Here is a 19884-nt window from a genome sequence, read left to right as displayed (position 1 = left end):
CCAGAAGACAAAAATAAGTGAAATTTACGCTGATCTTCAAATTCAAGAAGTTTTATGCGTTTCCTTCTGCAGCATCAGTGAGTGTTTAAAGCTTCTGTAATAGTTGCATATGAGTCCCTCAGTTGTCCTCAGTGTGAAAAATGGATCTCATATCATACAGTCATAGTTTGAAAGGGTTCAAATACACAAAAAAAGCTGAAAAAACACAGTTTTTGTTGGATCTGAAGGGTTTTCCTGAAGAATAGCAGGCGGTTTAACTGTTCAGGACAAACAAGGGACTCATGAACAACTATCACAAAAAAAAAAAAAAAAAAAAAAACACAGCTGTGGATCATTCATGTAACAACACAGTATTAAGAATCAAGTGTATTTGAACTTTTGAACAGGGTCATTTTTTTAAATTCAACTATTATTTTATCTTGTGGACTATATGTAAATGCCCTGTATGTGAAATATCTTATTCGGGTCCGTACTAAATAAAAAATAATGTGCATTTTCTCTGATCCCTCTTATTTTGCTAAAATAATTAACATTTTTCAGATTCTGCAAGGTGTATGTAAACTTTTGACTTCAACTGTACATGTTGATACAAGACTTATGACTCAGCTGTACGTCTGGTTTACATACAAACAAATTGGATACATGTACTGTTGGATTAAGAAAGAACTGTGATTGACTGCGAGAGTGTAAAGTCACTCTCATTGTGTGTTAGTGGTTCTACCTGTTTCACCTGCTTTCCCACCCCAACTGTCTCAAAGAAGAGTCTGGCTGTGTGGAATCTGCCTCTTCAACACAAGAATGGATCGCTAAAGCTTTTCAGAAACCTGAGCATCTGCTTTTCTCCTCCCAGTGGATTTTGAGTTCGAGTAACACGTAAGCACTAAATGCAGACTGACACATTACTGCTAGGGTGAACATGGGGACAGATTTAGCCTACAACTTTGTCTTCAAAGGTAAGTTCGAGTAAGTTGACTTGACGTCAGATTTAGTTTGTACAATGATCATTGAGTCTGAATGCTAATGATAACCTTAAGCATATAAGAAATTGAATAAAATGGTTATTTTGTCTTATCAGCATCGTTTCTATTAGTGGCATGTGTTTTATTAGTTTTGTGAGTTAAAAAGTCAATCAATTAAAGTGAGCTAAAATGTTTTTGTTGTTTTTCAGTGGTTTTAATTGGGGAATCAGGAGTTGGAAAGAGCAACCTACTGTCAAGATTTACTAAAAACGAGTTCAATCATGACAGCCGTACAACCATTGGAGTTGAATTCAGCACTCGCTCCGTTCAAGTGGATAGTATTACCATCAAGGCCCAGATCTGGGACACTGCAGGTTTAGAGCGCTACAGGGCCATTACCTCAGCGTGAGTTGCTCATTTATTCATTTCAAACTACATCCTTTAAGCCTATGGATATGGCTGATCTAGGTGCATTCACATGAATCTGTATTTAAGACAATGCCGGCTGTGGAATTTGTAGTGATCGATTTAGCATCACACCCAGAACCACTCCTTTTCAACACGGGAAACAGATAAAAGTGTAACTGACATCTGACTGACACCTACGGTTGTCCTAACAAGTATTTCGATTACTTTTACTCTTTTACTGTAGTCGCTGTATGTCGCTGTAGTGGCACTCATACATTTAAAGTGCATATTAGATATCCAAAGTACTGTTTGAGAACCACCACTACACACACGGGATAATTATATTTTAAATATAATTATGAGAACAAACAGCGACCTGGAATGAATTCCCTGTTAAAAGATGCTGCTGAGTTGTTTGTGAGAAATTTGGGTTCAGTAAGATTTTTGTCAATTATGCTCATCAGAACTTCATTTATTTGATCCAAAGTACAGCAAAAACAGTAACATTTTGAAATATTTTTACTATTTAAAATACTTTTTTTATTTGAACAGATTCCTGTGATTAAAGCTTAAATGTCAGCATCATTACTCCAGTTTTAGTGTCACATGGTCCTTCAGAAATCATTCTAATATGCTGATTTGCTGTGCAAGAAACATTTTTTATTATTATTAATATTTAAAACAGGCGAGTACATTTTTTCAGGATTTTTTGATGAATAGAAAGATCCAAAGATCAGCATTTATCTGAAATAAAAAGCTTTTGCAACACTATACCATTCAAAAGCTTGGAGTCAGTATAATTTTTCTTATTTTGGGGGGAAGAAATGATAGAAATTAATACTTTAATTTAGCAAGGATGCTTTACATTGACCAAAAGTGATGATAAAAACATATATAATGTTACCTTCTGAACTTAATACATAATAATGTAACATAATAATAAATGTTTTTGAGCAGCAAAACAGAATATTCGAATGATTTCTTAAGGATCATGTGACTGGAGTAATGATGCTAAAAAGTCAACTCAGTCAGTGTTTTTGCTGTATTTTGGATCAAATAAATGCAGGTAAGCAGAAGAGACTTCTTTAAAAAACATTAAAACTCTTACTGTTCAAAAACTTTTGACTGCTAGTGTGTGTATTTATATACTACTACTCAAAAGTTTGGGATAAGTAAGACTTTTTAAAGAAGTCTCCTATGCTCATCAAGGCTGCATTTATTTGATCAGAAATACAGAAAAAAATGTTATATTGCAAAATGTTATTACAATGTAAAATTATGTTTTTTTTATTTTAATATACTTTAAAATATAATTTATTCCTGTGACGCAAAGCTGAATTTTCATCAGCTGTTAAGTGTCACACGATCCTTCAGAAATCATTCTAATATGTGACCCTGGACCACAAAACCAGTCTTAAGTCACTGGGGTATGTTTGTAGCAATAGCCAAAAATACATTGCATGGGTCAAAATTATTGATTTTTCTTTTATGCCAAAAATCATTAGGAAATTAAGTAAAGATCATGTTCCATGAAGATTTTTTTTTAAATTCCTACTGTAAATGTATCAAAATGTAATTTTTGATTAGTAATATGCATTGTTAAGAACCTAATTTGGACAACTTTAAAGGTGATTTTCTCAGGATTTAGATTTTTTTGCACCCTCAGATTCCAGATTTTCAAATAGATGTATCTCAGCCAAATATTGTCCTATCCTAACAAACCATACATCAATAGAAAGCTTATTTACTGAGCTTTCATATTATATATACATATCAGTTTTGTAAAATTTAACCTTATGACTGGTTTTGTGGTCCAGGGTCACATATTTGATTTATTATTAGAATTTTCAATGTTGGAAACACTGAGCTGCCAAATTATTTTTTTTGAACCTGTGATTCTTTTTTCAGGATTCTTTGATGAATAACCAGTTAAAAAGAACAGTATTTATTTAAAACATAAATCTTTTTTTAAATCAATGCTATCACTTTTTATTAATTTAACACATCCTTGGTTCATAAAAGTATTAATTTCTTTAAAAAAAAAAAGAAAGAATAAAAATGTACTGACCCCAAACTTTTGAACAGTAGTGTATATTGTTAGAAAACCTTTCTATTTTAAACAAATGCTGCTCTTTTGAACCTTTTATTGATCAAAGAATTCTGAAAAAAAGGTTCCAAAAATATATTAAGCAGCACAACTGTGTCCAGCACTGATAATAAATCAGCATATTAGAATGATTTTTGAAAGATCATGTGACACCGAATACTAGTAATGAAGCTGAAAAGTCAACTAATTACAGATATAAATACAATTTTATTATATATTAATATAGAATACCATTGTTTTACATTGCAATAATATTTCACAATATTACGTTTTGTCCTGTATTTATGATCAAAGGAACACTGCCTTAATAAGCTTAAAAGAAACTTCTTAAATATATATAGTCTATATCTAAATATATATTTAAAACAATAAGCAGTTTTTGCTGTTTTTAAATGTAATTTATTTTAAATAAATTAGCACAATCTGTATACCAATATCCACTTCCTGTTTCTGCATATGTAATAATGAATAGTTTTTGTGTGTTGTAGGTATTACAGGGGAGCCGTCGGTGCGCTGCTGGTTTATGACATCACCAAACACCTGACGTACGAGAATGTCGAACGATGGCTGAAGGAACTGTATGACCACGCTGACCCTCATATAGTAGTCATGCTCGTGGGAAATAAAAGTGACCTGGGAAATCTACGCACTGTGCCAATGGAAGAGGCCAAGGACTTTGCAGGTGTCCATGCATTTCATAACGCTTTGTTTTAGACATTTTAACCCTTAAATAGAAAGCTCACCCTCATGTTGTTCCAAACCTTTGTGACGTTTTTTCTTTTGCAGAACACAAAAAACAATATAATTTTTTTTGTATATACAATGAAAGTCAGTGGGATCTAATATTGTTTAGATTCTTCAAAATGTCTTTTTTGTCTTCTGCAGAAAAAAAGAAAGGTTTAGAACAACATGAGTGCAGGAATTTTCATTTTTGAATAAGCTTTGCCTTTAAAAGATAACTATTGCCAAAATGCAACCTGGGCTGTTTTTTTTTTTTTTACTGTAAACGAGACAAACTTATATCTAAAAGCATAATTACGTCAAACGAGCCGTTTTTGAGACTGACCGTGATTTCGTTTTGTGGTCAATGGCCGGTGAATGGGAATACTAGGGGCATACATTTGAGCGCATCAAAATCGATATTTTTACAACACTAAGAAGGCTCGACACACCATGACGCTTTGCTCGAAGTATCGCCTGGATCTCTACACATGAACTCCAGCATTGAGAACATTGTTTGTGTACACAGAGTTTACTAAAAAGAAAGTTTTTGAACAACTCACTTACACTGTTTGGGTTTCCGCTCGCAGCCGTCTTGCCAGTCAAGAGGTGTCGATCTCCGAATGCGAATGAATGGACTCCATAGGATGAAATATTAGGCTTATATGAGGCTCTTTTTACAACTAGAAGTTTAATATTGTTTTTCACTTGCGACAAAACAACGAATTAGCCTTGCATTTATATGGAAATATGCTTTAGGAGCTATCCATCCTCGCACTCGGAGATCGACACTTCTTGACTGGCAAAACGGCCGCGAGCGGAAACTCAAACAGTGAAAGTGAGTTGTTCAAAAAATTTCTTTTTAGTAAACTCTTGTGTACACAAACAATGTTCTCAATGCTCGAGTTCATGTGTAGAGACCCAGGCGATACTTCGAGCAAAGTGTCATGGTGTGTCGAGCCTTCTTAGTGTTGTAAAAATATCGATTTGGATGCGCTCAAATGTATGCCCCTAGTACTCCCATTCACCGGCCACTGACCACAAAACTAAATCACGGTCAATCTCAGAAACGGCTCGTTTGTCGTAATTATGCTTTTAGATATAAGTTTGTCTCGTTTACAGTAAAAAAAAACAGCCCAGGTTGCATTTTGGCAACAGTTATCCTTTAAGACATACTATTGTAATATATTATGTTATGTTTAATAATTACCCATTTGTTTTTAAAAGTATTGTTTGTTTATTTGATGAAACAGAGGCCAAAGGCTTGCTTTTTATGGAGACGTCTGCGTTAGAGTCAACTAACGTTGAACTTGCATTTCTTGATGTTCTAAAAGGTGAGTTTGCTTTTTACATTGATTAACATAAAAGCCTAGCAAAAATACAGGACTTGCAGTGGCCACCAAGGGTTTAAAGAAGTCTTTTACAGTATGTTCTCCAAGGCTGCATCTATCTGTTTAAAATACAGTAAAAACAGTAATATTAAGGAATTGTTACAATTTTAAATAACTGTTTTCTATTTGAATATATTTTGAAAGCCAGCCTACTGATCTACTTAAGCTTATTATTATTATTATTATTCTTAGACTAAATTTCTGAACGCTACTCCTCCTGGAGCTTTCAAGCTAGAATCACCTAACTGATCTGGCTTAGTGTGCTATATCTTTTCAAACTGATCCGATTTATAGTTTTTATAAAATTGTAGATACTTGCTAATCATGCTAGAAACATGTTAAAAATGTGCTAGCAACGTGTTAATCATGCTAAACATGCTAGCAACTTGATAATTATGCTAGAACATGCTAGCAACCTGCTAATCATGCTAGAAACATGTTAGAAATGTGCTAGCAACTTGATAATCATGTTTAACATGCTAGCAACTTGCTAATCATGCTAGAAACATGTTAGAATCGTGCTAGCAACTTGATAATCATGCTAGAACATGCTAGCAACTTGCTAATCATGCTAGAAACATGTTAGAAACGTGCTAGCAACTTGCTACTCATGCTAGAAACATGTTAGAAATGTCCTACCAACTTGCTAATCATGCTAAACATGCTAGCAACTTGCTAATCATGCTAGAAACATGTTAGAAACGTGCTAGCAACTTGTTAATCATGTTAAACATGCTAGCAATTTGCTAATCATGCTAGAAACATGTTAGAAACATGCTAGCAACTTGCTAATCATGCTAGAAACATGTTAGAAATGTGCTAGCAACTTGATAATCATGTTAAACATGCTAGCAACTTGCTAATCATGCTAGAAACATGTTAGAAACGTGCTAGCAACTTGCTAATCATGCTAGAAACATGTTAGAATCGTGCTAACAACTTGATAATCATGCTAGAACATGCTAGCAACTTGCTAATCATGCTAGAAACATGTTAGAAACGTGCTAGCAACTTGCTACTCATGCTAGAAACATGTTAGAAATGTGCTAGCAACTTGTTAATCATGCTAGAAACATGTTAGAAATGTGTTACCAACTTGCTAATCATGCTAAACATGCTAGCAACTTGCTAATCATGCTAGAAACATGTTAGAAACGTGCTAGCAACTTGTTAATCATGGTAAACATGCTAGCAACTTGCTAATCATGCTAGAAACATGTTAGAAACGTGCTAGCAACTTGTTAATCATGGTAAACATGCTAGCAACTTGCTAATCATGCTAGAAACATGTTAGAAACGTGCTAGCAACTTGTTAATCATGCTAAACATGCTAGCAACTTGCCAATCATGCTAACATGTTAGAAATGTGCTAGCAACTTGACAATCATGCTAGGACATGCTAGCAACTTGCTAATCATGCTAGAAACATGTTAGAAACGTGCTGGCAACTTGTTAATCATGCTAAACATGCTAGCAACTTGCCAATCATGCTAACATGTTAGAAATGTGCTAGCAACTTGATAATCATGCTAGAAACATGTTAGAAACGTCCTAGCAACTTGTTAATCATGCTAAACATGCTAGCAACTTGCCAATCATGCTAACATGTCAGAAATGTGCTAGCAACCAGTGTTGTTTTCGTCAACGATGACGATGACGAAATCATTTCGTTGACGCCACTTTTTTTCATGACGATAACGAGACGATGACGAGATAAAAATGGCTCGTTGATGACTAAAACATGACGAGACGTGTGTGAGTTTTCGTTGACGAGACGAGAATAGACGAAAATGTTAGTGGGTGGTCCGTCAGACGTTTAAAATGCATGACATTTCCGCTTATTGTGCATGCCAATTAAAACTTAAAAAGTATCTGACGCTATGGCAAGCCGTTTTAGCATTAAATACTCTTTGCTATACTAGTATGGCAAGCCGTTTTAGCATTCCATCCTTGTTTGTCTTTTATGTTCTAAAACATTCCTTCATTATTGTAATTATTGGTGAAAATAGTCGATCCGGAAGCTCACATTGTGTTAAACTATAGATCTGCTATTTTCAGAACTTATAAGTGACACTACCCAACAGCAAAATACTTACTGACCTACATTAATTTGTTAAAAGACTACTTTTTTCACTTTTTTTTGACTAAAACTAGACTAAAACCTTTTTGACTTTTCGTCGACTAAAATTGGACTAAAACTATCACATATAGAAGTGACTAAAATTTGACTAAAACTAAGAAGCATTTTAGTCCAAAAGACTAAGACTAAGACTAAATCTAAGATGGTTGTCAAAAACAACACTGCTAGCAACTTGACAATCATGCTAGGACATGCTAGCAACTTGCCAATCAAGCTAGAAACATGTTAGAAACATGATACCAACTTGTTAATCATGCTAAACATGCTAGCAACTTGTTAATCATGCTAGAAACATGTTCGAAACGTGCTAGCAACTTGTTAATCATGCTAAACATGCTAGCAACTTGTTAATCATGCTAGAAACATGTTAGAATCGCGCTAGCAACATGACAATCATGCTAGGACATGCTAGCAACTTGCTAATCATACTAGAATCATGTAAGAAACGTGCTAGCAACTTGTTAATAATGCTAAACATGCTAGCAACTTGCCAATCATGCTAGAAACATGTTAGAAATGTGCTAGCAACTTGTTATTCATGTTAGAATCATGCTAATGACATGCTAGTAACTTGTTAATAATGCTAGAAACATGATAATAACTTGTTAGTCATGCTAGAACATGTTAGCAACTCACTAATGAAATGCTAATAATGCAAATAACATGTTAATCATGCTAGAACATGCTAGCAACTTGCTAATCATGCTTGAAACATGTTAGAAACGTGCTAGCAACTTGTTAATCATGCTAGAAACATGTTAGAAATGTGCTAGCAACTTGCTAATCATGCTAAACATGCTAGCAACTTGCTAATCATGCTAGAAACATGTTAGAAATGTGCTAGCAACTTGTTAATCATGCTAAACATGCTAGCAACTTGCTAATCATGCTAGAAACATGTTAGAAACGTGCTAGCAACTTGTTAATCATGCTAAACATGCTAGCAACTTGCCAATCATGCTAACTTGTTAGAAATGTGCTAGCAACTTGACAATCATGCTAGGACATGCTAGCAACTTGCTAATCATGCTAGAAACATGTTAGAAACGTGCTGGCAACTTGTTAATCATGCTAAACATGCTAGCAACTTGCCAATCATGCTAACATGTTAGAAATGTGCTAGCAACTTGACAATCATGCTAGGACATGCTAGCAACTTGCCAATCATGCTAGAAACATGTTAGAAATGTGCTAGCAACTTTTAATCATGCTAGAAACATGTTAGAAACATGATACCAACTTGTTAATCATGCTAAACATGCTAGCAACTTGTTAATCATGCTAGAAACATGTTCGAAACGTGCTAGCAACTTGTTAATCATGCTAAACATGCTAGCAACTTGTTAATCATGCTAGAAACATGTTAGAATCGCGCTAGCAACATGACAATCATGTTAGGACATGCTAGCAACTTGTTAATCATACTAGAATCATGTTAGAAACGTGCTAGCAACTTATTAATCATGCTAAACATGCTAGCAACTTGCCAATCATGCTAGAAACATGTTCGAAATGTGCTAGCAACTTGTTAGTCAAGCTAAACATGCTAGCAACTTGCCAATCATGCTAGAAACATGTTAGAAATGAATGTGCTAGCAACTTGTTATTCATGTTAGAATCATGCTAATGACATGCTAGTAACTTGTTAATAATGCTAGAAACATGATAATAACTTGTTAGTCATGCTAGAACATGCTAGCAACTCACTAATGAAATGCTAATAATGCAAATAACATGTTAATCATGCTAGAACATGCTAGCAACTTGCTAATCATGCTTGAAACATGTTAGAAATGTGCTAGCAACTTGTTAATCATGCTAGAAACATGTTAGAATCGTGCTAGCAACTTGATAATCATGCTAGGACATGCTAGCAACTTGCTAATCATGCTAGAAACATGTTAGAAATGTGCTACCAACTTGTTAATCGTGCTAAACATGCTAGCAACTTGCCAATCATGCTAGAAACATGTTAGAATCATGCTAATGACATGCTAGTAACTTGTTAATAATGCTAGAAACATGATAATAACTTGTTAGTCATGCCAGAACATGCTAGCAACTCACTAATGAAATGCTAATAATGCAAATAACATGTTAATCATGCTAGAAACGTGCTAGCAACTTAATCATGCTAGAAACATGTTAGAAACGTGCTAGCAACTTGTTATTCATGTTAGAATCATGCTAATGACATGCTAGTAACTTGTTAATAATGCTAGAAACATGATAACTTGTTAGTCATGCTAGAACATGTTAGCAACTCACTAATGAAATGCTAATAATGCAAATAACATGTTAATCATGCTAGAAACATGCTAGCAACTTGTTAATCATGCTAGAAACATGTTAGAAACGTGATAGCAACTTGTTATTCATGTTAGAATCATGCTAATGACATGCTAGTAACTTGTTAATAATGCTAGAAACATGATAATAACTTGTTAGTCATGCTAGAACATGTTAGCAACTCACTAATGAAATGCTAATAATGCAAATAACATGTTAATCATGCTAGAACATGCTAGCAACTTGCTAATCATGCTAGAAACATGTTAGAAACGTGCTAGCAACTTGATAATCATGCTAGGACATGCTAGCAACTTGTTAATCATGCTAAACATGCTATCAACTTGCCAATCATGCTAGAAACATGTTAGAAACGTGCTAGCAACTTGATAATCATGCTAGGACATGCTAGCAACATGCTAACCATGCTAGAAACATGTTAGCAACTTGTTAATCATGCTAAACATGCTAGCAACTTGCCAATCATGCTAGAAACATGTTAGAAACGTGCTACCAACTTGTTATTCATGTTAGAATCATGCTAATGACATACTAGTAACTTGTTAATAATGCTAGAAACATGATAATAACTTGTTAGTCATGCTAGAACATGCTAGCAACTCACTAATGAAATGCTAATAATGCAAATAACATGTTAATCATGCTAGAACATGCTAGCAACTTGCTAATCATGCTAGAAACATGTTAGAAACGTGCTAGCAACTTGATAATCATGCTAGAAACATACTAGAAAAATGTTAGAATCGTGCTAGCAACATGCTAATCATCGAATCTATCTATATAAAGTTCAAAACTGTTAAAAAAAAGTTCAGTGTCACATGATCCTTCAGAAATCATTCTAGTTCTTTTAGATATTAATACTGTCGTTCTGTTTTTATTGTATTTTTGATCAAATAAATAAAGCCTTGGTGAGCATATATGACTTCATCACCAGTACATACCTTTAATTTAAAATCCTTCTAGATTTAATCTGACTTGCATAAATGCATAAAGACAATGTTCATGTTTCCTCCATCAGAAATACACAAGAAAGTTGCCAGTAAAGAGGTCACCAGAGGTTCGATCAGCGCGGTGACTCTGGGTCAGACTCTGGGCCCCTCCGGTGAGTTTAATGAGGGACGGTCCTGCTGTAAAAGCTCCTGAACAGAAGAGTGAACATCCAGACAAAGGTATCAAGAGCAAAACAAAGACATTTACCAGTGACGTGGATTACGTCATACCTCCCTGGAGGAATTTCTTCATGCTTGACCCTCAGTGGATGCTATACCAGTAAGCAAAACAAGGAGGGGACCAGTGGTTTTCAACATTATTGTTTTGTTGCTTGTTTTTTTTACTTTTAAAAGATGTATACAATTGGAACTGCTAATGTAATATAAAATGTGTTCTTGGTGTTCTTATAACTAGACATGAATGTAAACTACTTTGGATGAAACACAGACGGGTTGTGCTGTATTATAAAGCTATTTATATGGTGTGAAATGAACAAAATTTCTATTTCAGTACAGACTATGGATCTATAAATTGTAGATAAAAATACAAACTCCTCAATCTTTAAAGAAAAGTACATAATATCTAGGACTGATCTATGATATTTTGAAAATACAGTGCAGAGTGTCTTTCTACAGTTATACATTTCTCATGGAAGGATTCTGTGGTTTATGGATTTTATAGTTTTGCATTCAATTTTACATTATCTATTTTCCAAAAGGGTGAGACTTCAGTTCTTGCGTGCAAGCAAATCATTTTATCTCCATTCTAGAATCTGTAAGAAGCTCTGCACACCACTGCTGCTTGCAGAATTCATTATATTAATGGAAACAGCTATATTTTTTGTCTTATCTAGGCACAAAAAAAGCTCTGTTTTAATAAATATAAGAAATTGTATGCAATCTACGACAACATGTGGGACTTCATTTCTTTGTTCTATACAGCTGCCTGTATGTGCAGACCTTTTTGTCTATAAAAACATTAAGTAACATACAGTTATAGCTTTATTTTATTATAGCCAACACAAAACAATAATGCAGTAATTATCCAGGCATAATCATTCAATCCATAACCATCAAAAACTTGAATTAAATATTTTTTATGTACTTTAATTTGAGGTTTTTATAAATTCATGTATAACTAATTAGAGTGATTCCTTTGAAAGATTAAATTCAAGAGCAATCCTTGGCAATAAGGAGTTTTACAATTATTGACTGATTAAATCAACTCAATATCTGCCCATTACAAGAAACCAGAGGAAGTATTCAGAGTTATATATCAAAGGTATAACCCAGTTTTTTTCTGATTAGTGACAGTAAAGTTACATGAAGGGCTTAATGTTCAGTTCAGTTGATACACACATTCAGTGCCTGGGTATTGAGGCAGATTCAGCTGGTACTTCTTCTCAAGTGCAGGAGGAACGAATCGTCCTCCCAGGAAGTGGTAGCGTCCTTTGAAAAGATTGGCTGCTTTCTTAGGGGCTGTGAGGGAGATGAGCATGTCAGGCCGAATCCCATCAGGACAGCCGTTCTCCACATCCCAACCTAATGAACGACATGAGGGTGAGTAATTAATACATAATTTTCATTTTTGTGTGAACTGTCCCTAAATTAATGGTTATTTCTTGCTCATTGCAATATGTGTGTGTGCTCACCTGAAGGTATGTCAACACTAGCAATGGGCACAGTGATTTTCTTTAGTTGGGAGAGGATGTCATCGAATGGCTCTCGCACTGCACCCTTAAAACTGAATCCAAAGATGGCATCCACCACCAAATTATATGCTTCATCAACCACATCTGCCTAAAGACAGCATATGGAAATACACAACTATTACACATCAAAATATACTATATTTATGATATAGTTACAATAATTTTAGAATTTTCTGATGAATAGAAAGTTTAAAAGAATTATTTGAAAGAGAATTTTTGGTAACAATGTAAATTTTCATCAATTTAATGCATTCTTTTTGAATGGTCTTAAAGAATAAATAATTAATTTACATAATGTACATATACACTACTAGTCAAAAGTTTTTTAAGATTTTTATGTGTTTTAAATAAGTCTTCTGCTCACCAAGCCTGGATTTATTTGATTCAAAGTACAGCAAAAACAGTAAAAATGTGAAATATTTTCACTATTTAAAATAACTGTTTTCTATTTGAATACATTTTAAAATGTAATTTATTCCTGTGATTTCAAAACTTAATTTTTAGCATCATTAATCCAGTCACATGATACCTTCACAAATCATTTTAATATTCTGATTTGCTGCTCAAAAAATATTTAGTATTATTATTATTTTGAAAACAGCTGAGTATATTTTTTTCAGGTCTCTGATGAATAGAAAGTTCAGAAGAACAGCATTTATCTGAAATAGAAATCTTTTGTAACATTATAAATGTCTTTCTCATCACTTTTGATTAATTTAAAGCATCCTTGCTAAGTAAAAGTATTCATTTCTATCATTTCTTTCCCATAAACAACAAAAAAAATTATACTAACTCCAAGCTTTTGAATGGTATAATGTATAATTGAGAAAAATTCTGATGTTTGGATCTTTCTATTCATCAAAGAATCTTTAAAAAATTTACTCAAGTGTTTTAAATATTGATAATAATAATAAATGTTTCTTGAACAGCAAATCAGCATATTAGAATGATTTCTGAAGAATCATGTGACACTGAAGACTATAGTAATGATGCTGAAAATTTAGCTTTGATCATAGGAATAAATTACACTTTACAATATATTTTATATTAAATATATTTAGCTGTATTTTAGATCAAATAAATGCAGGTTTGGTGAGCAGAAAAGACTTCTTTAAAAACATTAAAAACCTTACTGTCCAAAAACTTTTGTTTGTTAGTGTACAAAAACATAAGGTGCAAAATCAAATTCAATCCAACCATTAAAAAATCAGCTTGGTGTGCAAATCTTGAGCATCTGGTACATTTACCACATTATTTTATCATATATTAATGAGAACGAGAAACCCATACGAGGGCTAAAAACATCTGGCCCCCCTACAATGTAAAAGATGTGGTATTGACTGCTGTGGTTTGTGCTGCACCTCAGGCATTTCTTTCAGGAAGGATATATCCATCTTCTCACACTGGGTGGTAAGATTCTGGAACAGCTGTTTGTTAGGGCGCTTCGGGTACAACACAGAAGGTTCATATCCCTGGGAGATTCACATGCAATATGAATAAAGTCAATACGCCTTCATAAAATATTCAGTTTAATGAAGGAAAGATTTTAAACAGGCGCAGGAGGTTTATTTTTTTAAACTATAACATGAACTCACAAACAGTTTGAGATGTCTAGCACAAACCAACCCATCTCCTCCATTATTTCCTGGCCCACAGATCACCAGTACTCTAGGTGGACTCTTGAGCAGTGATTGTAAGGGATAACCCTATGAAGCACAAAACTAATTTTAGTGTGTATAACGCACCACATAGAGCAAGCTGTATTTGATTCTGTATGTAAGTGGAGTATAAGATGTACCTTTGACACAGCTGTGGCACAGCTCAGACCAGCCAGCTCCATTAACTGATCCACACTGAAGCTGTATTCATTAAACAGCTCTTCGTCAATGTGCTGAGCCTCTTCTTGCCTATAAAAGATTACATAAAAATAATTACGTTTAAATGTTCATATATGAACATGTACTCGCCGTCAGGCCATTCACGATGTAGATGAGTTTGTTTCATCAGAAGATTTGGAGAAATGTACTATTACATTTCTTGCTCATCAATGGATCCTTTGCAGTGAATGGGTGCCGTCAGAATGAGAGTACAAACAGCTGATAAAAACATCACAATAATCCACAAGTAATTCACACCACTCCAGTCCATCAGTTAATGTCTTGTGAAGTGAAAGCTGCATGTTTCTAAGCAACAAATCCATCATTAAAGGAACACTCCACTTTTTTTGGAAATAGGTTAATTCTCCAATTCCCCCCGAGTTAATAAGTTGAGTTTTACCGTTTTGAAGTCCATTCAGCCGTTCTCCTGTTCTGGCGATATCACTTTTAGCATAGCTTAGCATAGATCATTGAATCCTATTAGACCAATAGCATCGGGTTCAAAAATGACCAACGAGTTTCCGTATTTGTCCTATTTAAAACTTGACTCTTCTGTAGTTTTATTGTGTACTAAGACCGACGGAAAATGTAAAGCTGCGATTTTCTAGGCCGATAAGATTAGGAACTACACTGCCATTCCAGTGTAATAGTCAAGGAAGTTTGCTGCCGTAACATGGCTGAAGCAGGTAATATCACGCAGCACATGTGCTAATGCTAACCTAGCTCGGAATTAATTTCAGGTGCTGCGTGATATCACTCCGCCTGCTGTGTCCATGTTACGGCAGCAAACTTCCTTGACTATTACGCCGGAATGGAAGTGTAGTTCCAAATCTTATCGGCCTGGAAAATCGCAGCTTTACATTTTCCGCTGGTCTTAGTACACGATATAACTACAGAAGAGTCAAGTTTTAAATAGGACAAATATGGAAACTCGTTGGTCATTTTTGAACGTGATGCTATTGGTCTAATAGGATTCAATGATCTATGCTAAGCTATGCTAAAAGTGATACCGCCAGAACAGGAGAACGGCTGAATGGACTTCAAAACGGTAAAACTCAACTTAATTAACTCGGGGGGAGTTGGAGAATGAACCTATTTCCAAAAAAAGTGGAGTGTTCCTTTAAGATGTTTTAAACTTCAATCTTTTGTTTCTGGCTCTATCAATAATATTGCTTTCTTCAATGAAAAGTCACCTCAGCTGAATCAGGACAGGAATATGCAGATCAAACACTGTTCAAAACAGTTCTAAACAGATATGTAGATGGATTTGCATGTGAGAGGTTTTATTGTGGATTTTTATGGTTTAAAGTTAAAATGGCTTGATGGTTTCGTTTCTTACAAACATGCAAGATGTTAAATGATGGACTGGAGTCTGTTTTATCAGCTGTTTGGACTCTCATTCAGACGGCACCCATTCACTCTAGAGCAAGAGTTCTCATCTCAACTCTGGCCTTCGAGGTCCATTTTCCTGCAGAGTTTAGCTCCAACCCCAATCAAACACACCTGAACAAGCTAATCAAGCTCTTCATCATTACTAGAAAGTTACAGGCAGGTGAGTTTGATCAAGGTTGGAGGTAAACTCTGCAGGAAAGTGGACCTCGAGGGCCAGAGTTGAGAACCTCTGCTCTAGAGGATCCATTGGTGAGCAAGCGATTTAATGCGAAATATCTCCAAATCTGTTCTGATAAAGAAACAAACTTATCTACATCTTGGATGGCCTGAAAGAAGATTTTGAGAAGATTTTGATCAAATTTTAATGGCAAACAATGAAACATAATAAATCTTCAATGCAGGGTTACTATTACTAAGTAAAATCATTTTTGTTGCTTAAAACCTTTGTTTGAAAATGACAAAATCACAACAAAATTACTTGAAATTGAACTAAAATGAACAAAGAAAATACAAAAACTAATTAAAAATATTTTCCCCACCATTAGTCCAATAACCTTTTAAGCAAAACTCAAATGTCAGAGATGTCACTGACTGAACGTAAATTGAATTGAACGAAACTCGCATATTTTGTTTGTTCTTATTTCGGGTCAGGTGGGTGAAATATTAGACTAATATCTTAATTAACACTGCCCATATGTATCTTTGCCACCTATTAACTTTAGTTTGTCAAATTATTGCACTCTTTCCTGCTTACTAAGTCCTTCTCTATAAGATTTAGCAGCATCCACACATTTTTTCATGGTTTAGACAGCATAAATGTGCAGAACAATGTATTCAGTAGTACATTAACCGTGCAATCCATGCTGTTGTTTACATCTGAGTATCGCCAATATGGTAAGTGCAAACCCTCAATACTAATAATGTTAGAGAGTGTGAAGTGCATTTACACTCACCCCAAGTATTTGATTGTATTGGCCATAGTGCAAGCCTGTCTGTGAGCGAGATCTTTACTGTAGATGTTACTGGCAACATGCGCACATGCTCCTGTGTGGGTCAGGACAGAGCCTCCTCGTGATGTCACAAGAAGACCGATTCCAAACAGGGCTCGAACTCCCAACATTCACCTGGCTAAAGCACCTGAACACGGAAATACAATAAGAATGTTAGTTGTCCATAAATATGGTGCATGTTGTTGATTTCTGCCTACATAGAGAAAAAACAACTAGCTTCATTCTTGAAAAGACAGTAATATTTCTGAGCAGAGAAAACTGATAATTCGTTGCCCAAATATTTTAAACTTGGTCACTCATTTCTTTTTTCAGGTAAGGAGGTTGTTTACAGACACAGTACCTTATGCAATATATTGTTTATGTGTAAAGAGGAACTCTATTATAATAATATAATATAAATATACTAATATAAATATACATGTACAATGTGCATTACTTTTGCATATATTCTAACCTGGGAAACTTGAATGATATTACACATTAAAAATATTTTAGGACAGATTAACAAAAAGTCATTCAGTACCTGTTAGCAAGTGTGTCTATATTAAGGTCAAACGCTCTGTAACAATCGTTAACAACAAGAAATGCTCAAGACACCCGCCAGCTGAATAAAAACAGAGCAAAAACAATCCAATTACAACTTTACGACATATAAACATGCAGAGGATAAGAGTCGTGCAGCCCTCTGCTGCTGAAATCTTGTATTTAAACAATATCCGGGTTAGTGAACTTGAGTCGGTTTTCATAATAACAGTCTGACTTCTACGCACTTCAAATTGAAATGAATAAATAAATAATTGCATTTTATATATATATATATATATATATATATATATATATATATATATATATATATATATATATATATATATACACACACACACACACACACACATACATACATACATACATACATATTATATATTATAATATATATATATTATTTTTATATTTTGTTTATTTATTTGTTTTATTTCTCATTTGATTTCAATAACAACAGCATAAAATGATAATTATTATTATTATTATTATTATTATTATATTTTATATTATATATTCATTTATTTGTTTTATTTTTCCTTTAATTTCAATAAAAACAGCATAAATAATAATTATTATTATTATTATATTTGCATTTATTTATTTATATTTTATACATTATATATTTATTTTATTTTTCATTTGATTTAAATAACAGCATAAATAGTAATAATAGTAGTAATTGTTACAATTACTATTATATTTGCATTTATTTATTTCATTATTTATTTCAATATTTATATTATTTTATATATTATTTTTATATTTATATGATATATATTTTATATTGATTTATTTAATTTTCCGTTTGATTTCAATAAAAACAGTATAAATAATAATAATTATTATAATTATATTTGCATGTATTTATTTAATTAATTATATATAATACATTTATATAAGCATAAATAATAATAATTATTATTATTTTATTTGCATTTATTTATTTAATTATTTATATATAATACATTTATATTATTGAATATATATTTTTATATTTTAAATATTATTTATTTATTTTTCATTTGATTTCAAAAACAACAGCATAAATAAGAATAACATTAATAATTGTTATTATATTTGCATTTATTTGTTCATTATATATTTATATTATTTTATATATTATTTATTTTTATATATTTATTTCCATATTTTTTATTTCAATAATTATTATTATTTATTTATTTATGAAACCGTTTCTCTTTGCAGGACATTTGGATGCACATATGTTTGAAAATAGGGGGTGGTTGAAATTATTCCTTGAATTTTCTGTGTTTATATCCTTGAATATCATGTATATGTAATGTTTCCATACTGTCAGTCTATTTTTGGAACATATCGGTGTATTTAGCCTTCACATCCTTGTGCTCAGGCCAGGTCTCGTATTGGTTGGATCTGCACCCCTTTACCTCAGGTTGTGATGGTATGTTCCGGTTGTTTAATACCGCGCTCGGAACGCTAATGCTGGGATAGTGTGAATGATAGTCTGTGGCAGGTGCGATTATAAACACTGCATGATATTAAATATTCACTGGATATCCTGACGCATTACCTGGCTTAAGGTAAGCGCCAATTAATTCCAAACGATTGTTATGTTATTTAGTATAAAAAATAAGCCGCTGAGTGTGGATGTAAATAAAACAACGAAGGAAAACACACCGGATTTCTATAAAAGGACATTTAACTTGAACTTGAGTTTTGTAAGGGCAGCACAAAGGAGTAAATAACCTATTTTTTCTAGGCGTTTTGAATAACAAGAGGTTTTTGAGGATGCCCGAAATTTGTGAAAATATGTTGTTTTATATTATAACTTCAGTATAGTTTCATTTTAATGTATTGTTTATTATGTGAGTGTTTATTTTGGGGGCTATTATATTTTAATGATCGCATAAAGGAAGTTCACATCCTTTATATATTGTTCGTTTGTGTATAATTTAGTTTAGTTTAGACTGTCTTTTGAAAGACTGGATGTGATATCTGCACTGATTTAGTATTAAGTTTCCAGATAAAAATCATTGTGTTACTGAAAAGGGGGAAAAGTCACATAATTTGTCATGATCTGATCATAATTTGTCTGGTCATGCAGTTTTAAATATAATATGACATTGAATCTTACATGAATAAAGCCATTCTGGTGGTAACCTTGTATTAATCGAAGTACCTTAGATTGTCTGTAAATATGATGTTATATGAATATGGTAACCATTCAGTACAATGGTATCAAATGGTATCATCTGATACAATGCTATTTGAGTTAAAGTGGCTCGGAATGATATTATTTCATTAAGCAGCAGTTTTGATGCAAACCCAGTGTAATGGAAACTCAGAG

General features: G+C 33.4%; 3 protein-coding genes across 4 annotated transcripts in view; 2 read left to right on the top strand and 1 right to left on the bottom strand.

The window, feature by feature from the left end:
• The first annotated feature begins 804 nt into the window (after positions 1-804).
• rab25a (RAB25, member RAS oncogene family a) lies at positions 805-11928 on the top strand. The gene is made up of 5 exons (XM_073821420.1): positions 805-953; positions 1169-1364; positions 3963-4156; positions 5448-5528; positions 11054-11928. Exons 1-5 carry the CDS (start codon positions 917-919, stop codon positions 11176-11178), a joined length of 633 nt encoding a protein of 210 aa, XP_073677521.1. The 5' UTR covers positions 805-916; the 3' UTR covers positions 11179-11928.
• Positions 11929-12008: 80 nt separating this feature from the next.
• On the bottom strand, positions 12009-17708 carry naxe (NAD(P)HX epimerase). Its single transcript, XM_073821419.1, has 7 exons — positions 17539-17708; positions 16959-17142; positions 14535-14643; positions 14332-14442; positions 14098-14208; positions 12677-12824; positions 12009-12566 (listed from the first exon to the last, which is right to left on the bottom strand). The coding sequence occupies exons 2-7, from the start codon at positions 17123-17125 to the stop codon at positions 12364-12366; spliced, it is 849 nt and encodes a 282-aa protein (XP_073677520.1). The 5' UTR covers positions 17126-17142; positions 17539-17708; the 3' UTR covers positions 12009-12363.
• A 1323-nt stretch (positions 17709-19031) lies between these two features.
• oxr1b (oxidation resistance 1b) overlaps positions 19032-19884 on the top strand; it is a 78751-nt gene continuing 77898 nt past the window's right edge. For both annotated transcript variants that reach the window (XM_073821400.1, XM_073821399.1), the window contains exon 1: positions 19032-19117. The gene's annotated coding sequence lies outside the window, so the exon portion shown is untranslated. The remainder of the gene's footprint in view (positions 19118-19884) is intronic.

The sequence above is a fragment of the Garra rufa genome, chromosome 17 (genome assembly GCF_049309525.1).
Source record: "Garra rufa chromosome 17, GarRuf1.0, whole genome shotgun sequence".
Taxonomy (NCBI): Eukaryota; Metazoa; Chordata; class Actinopteri; order Cypriniformes; family Cyprinidae; genus Garra; species Garra rufa.
Note: the sequence above shows the minus strand (reverse complement) of the source record. Positions and strands in the feature narration are given on the sequence as shown.

What these genes read in the sequence shown, in the direction of transcription:
- rab25a (XM_073821420.1), top strand. Translation starts at nt 917, where the DNA reads ATGGGGACAGATTTAGCCTACAACTTTGTCTTCAAAG. An exon ending in TACAGGGCCATTACCTCAGC is followed by an intron (nt 1,365 to 3,962) that starts GTGAGTTGCTCA and finishes TGTGTGTTGTAG; the next exon opens with GTATTACAGGGGAGCCGTCG. An exon ending in AGAGGCCAAGGACTTTGCAG is followed by an intron (nt 4,157 to 5,447) that starts GTGTCCATGCAT and finishes TTGATGAAACAG; the next exon opens with AGGCCAAAGGCTTGCTTTTT.
- naxe (XM_073821419.1), bottom strand. Translation starts at nt 17,125, where the DNA reads ATGTTGGGAGTTCGAGCCCTGTTTGGAATCGGTCTTCTTGTGACATCA. An exon ending in AATACAATCAAATACTTGGG is followed by an intron (nt 14,644 to 16,958) that starts GTGAGTGTAAAT and finishes AATCTTTTATAG; the next exon opens with GCAAGAAGAGGCTCAGCACA. An exon ending in TCCTGAAAGAAATGCCTGAG is followed by an intron (nt 12,825 to 14,097) that starts GTGCAGCACAAA and finishes TGCTGTCTTTAG; the next exon opens with GCAGATGTGGTTGATGAAGC.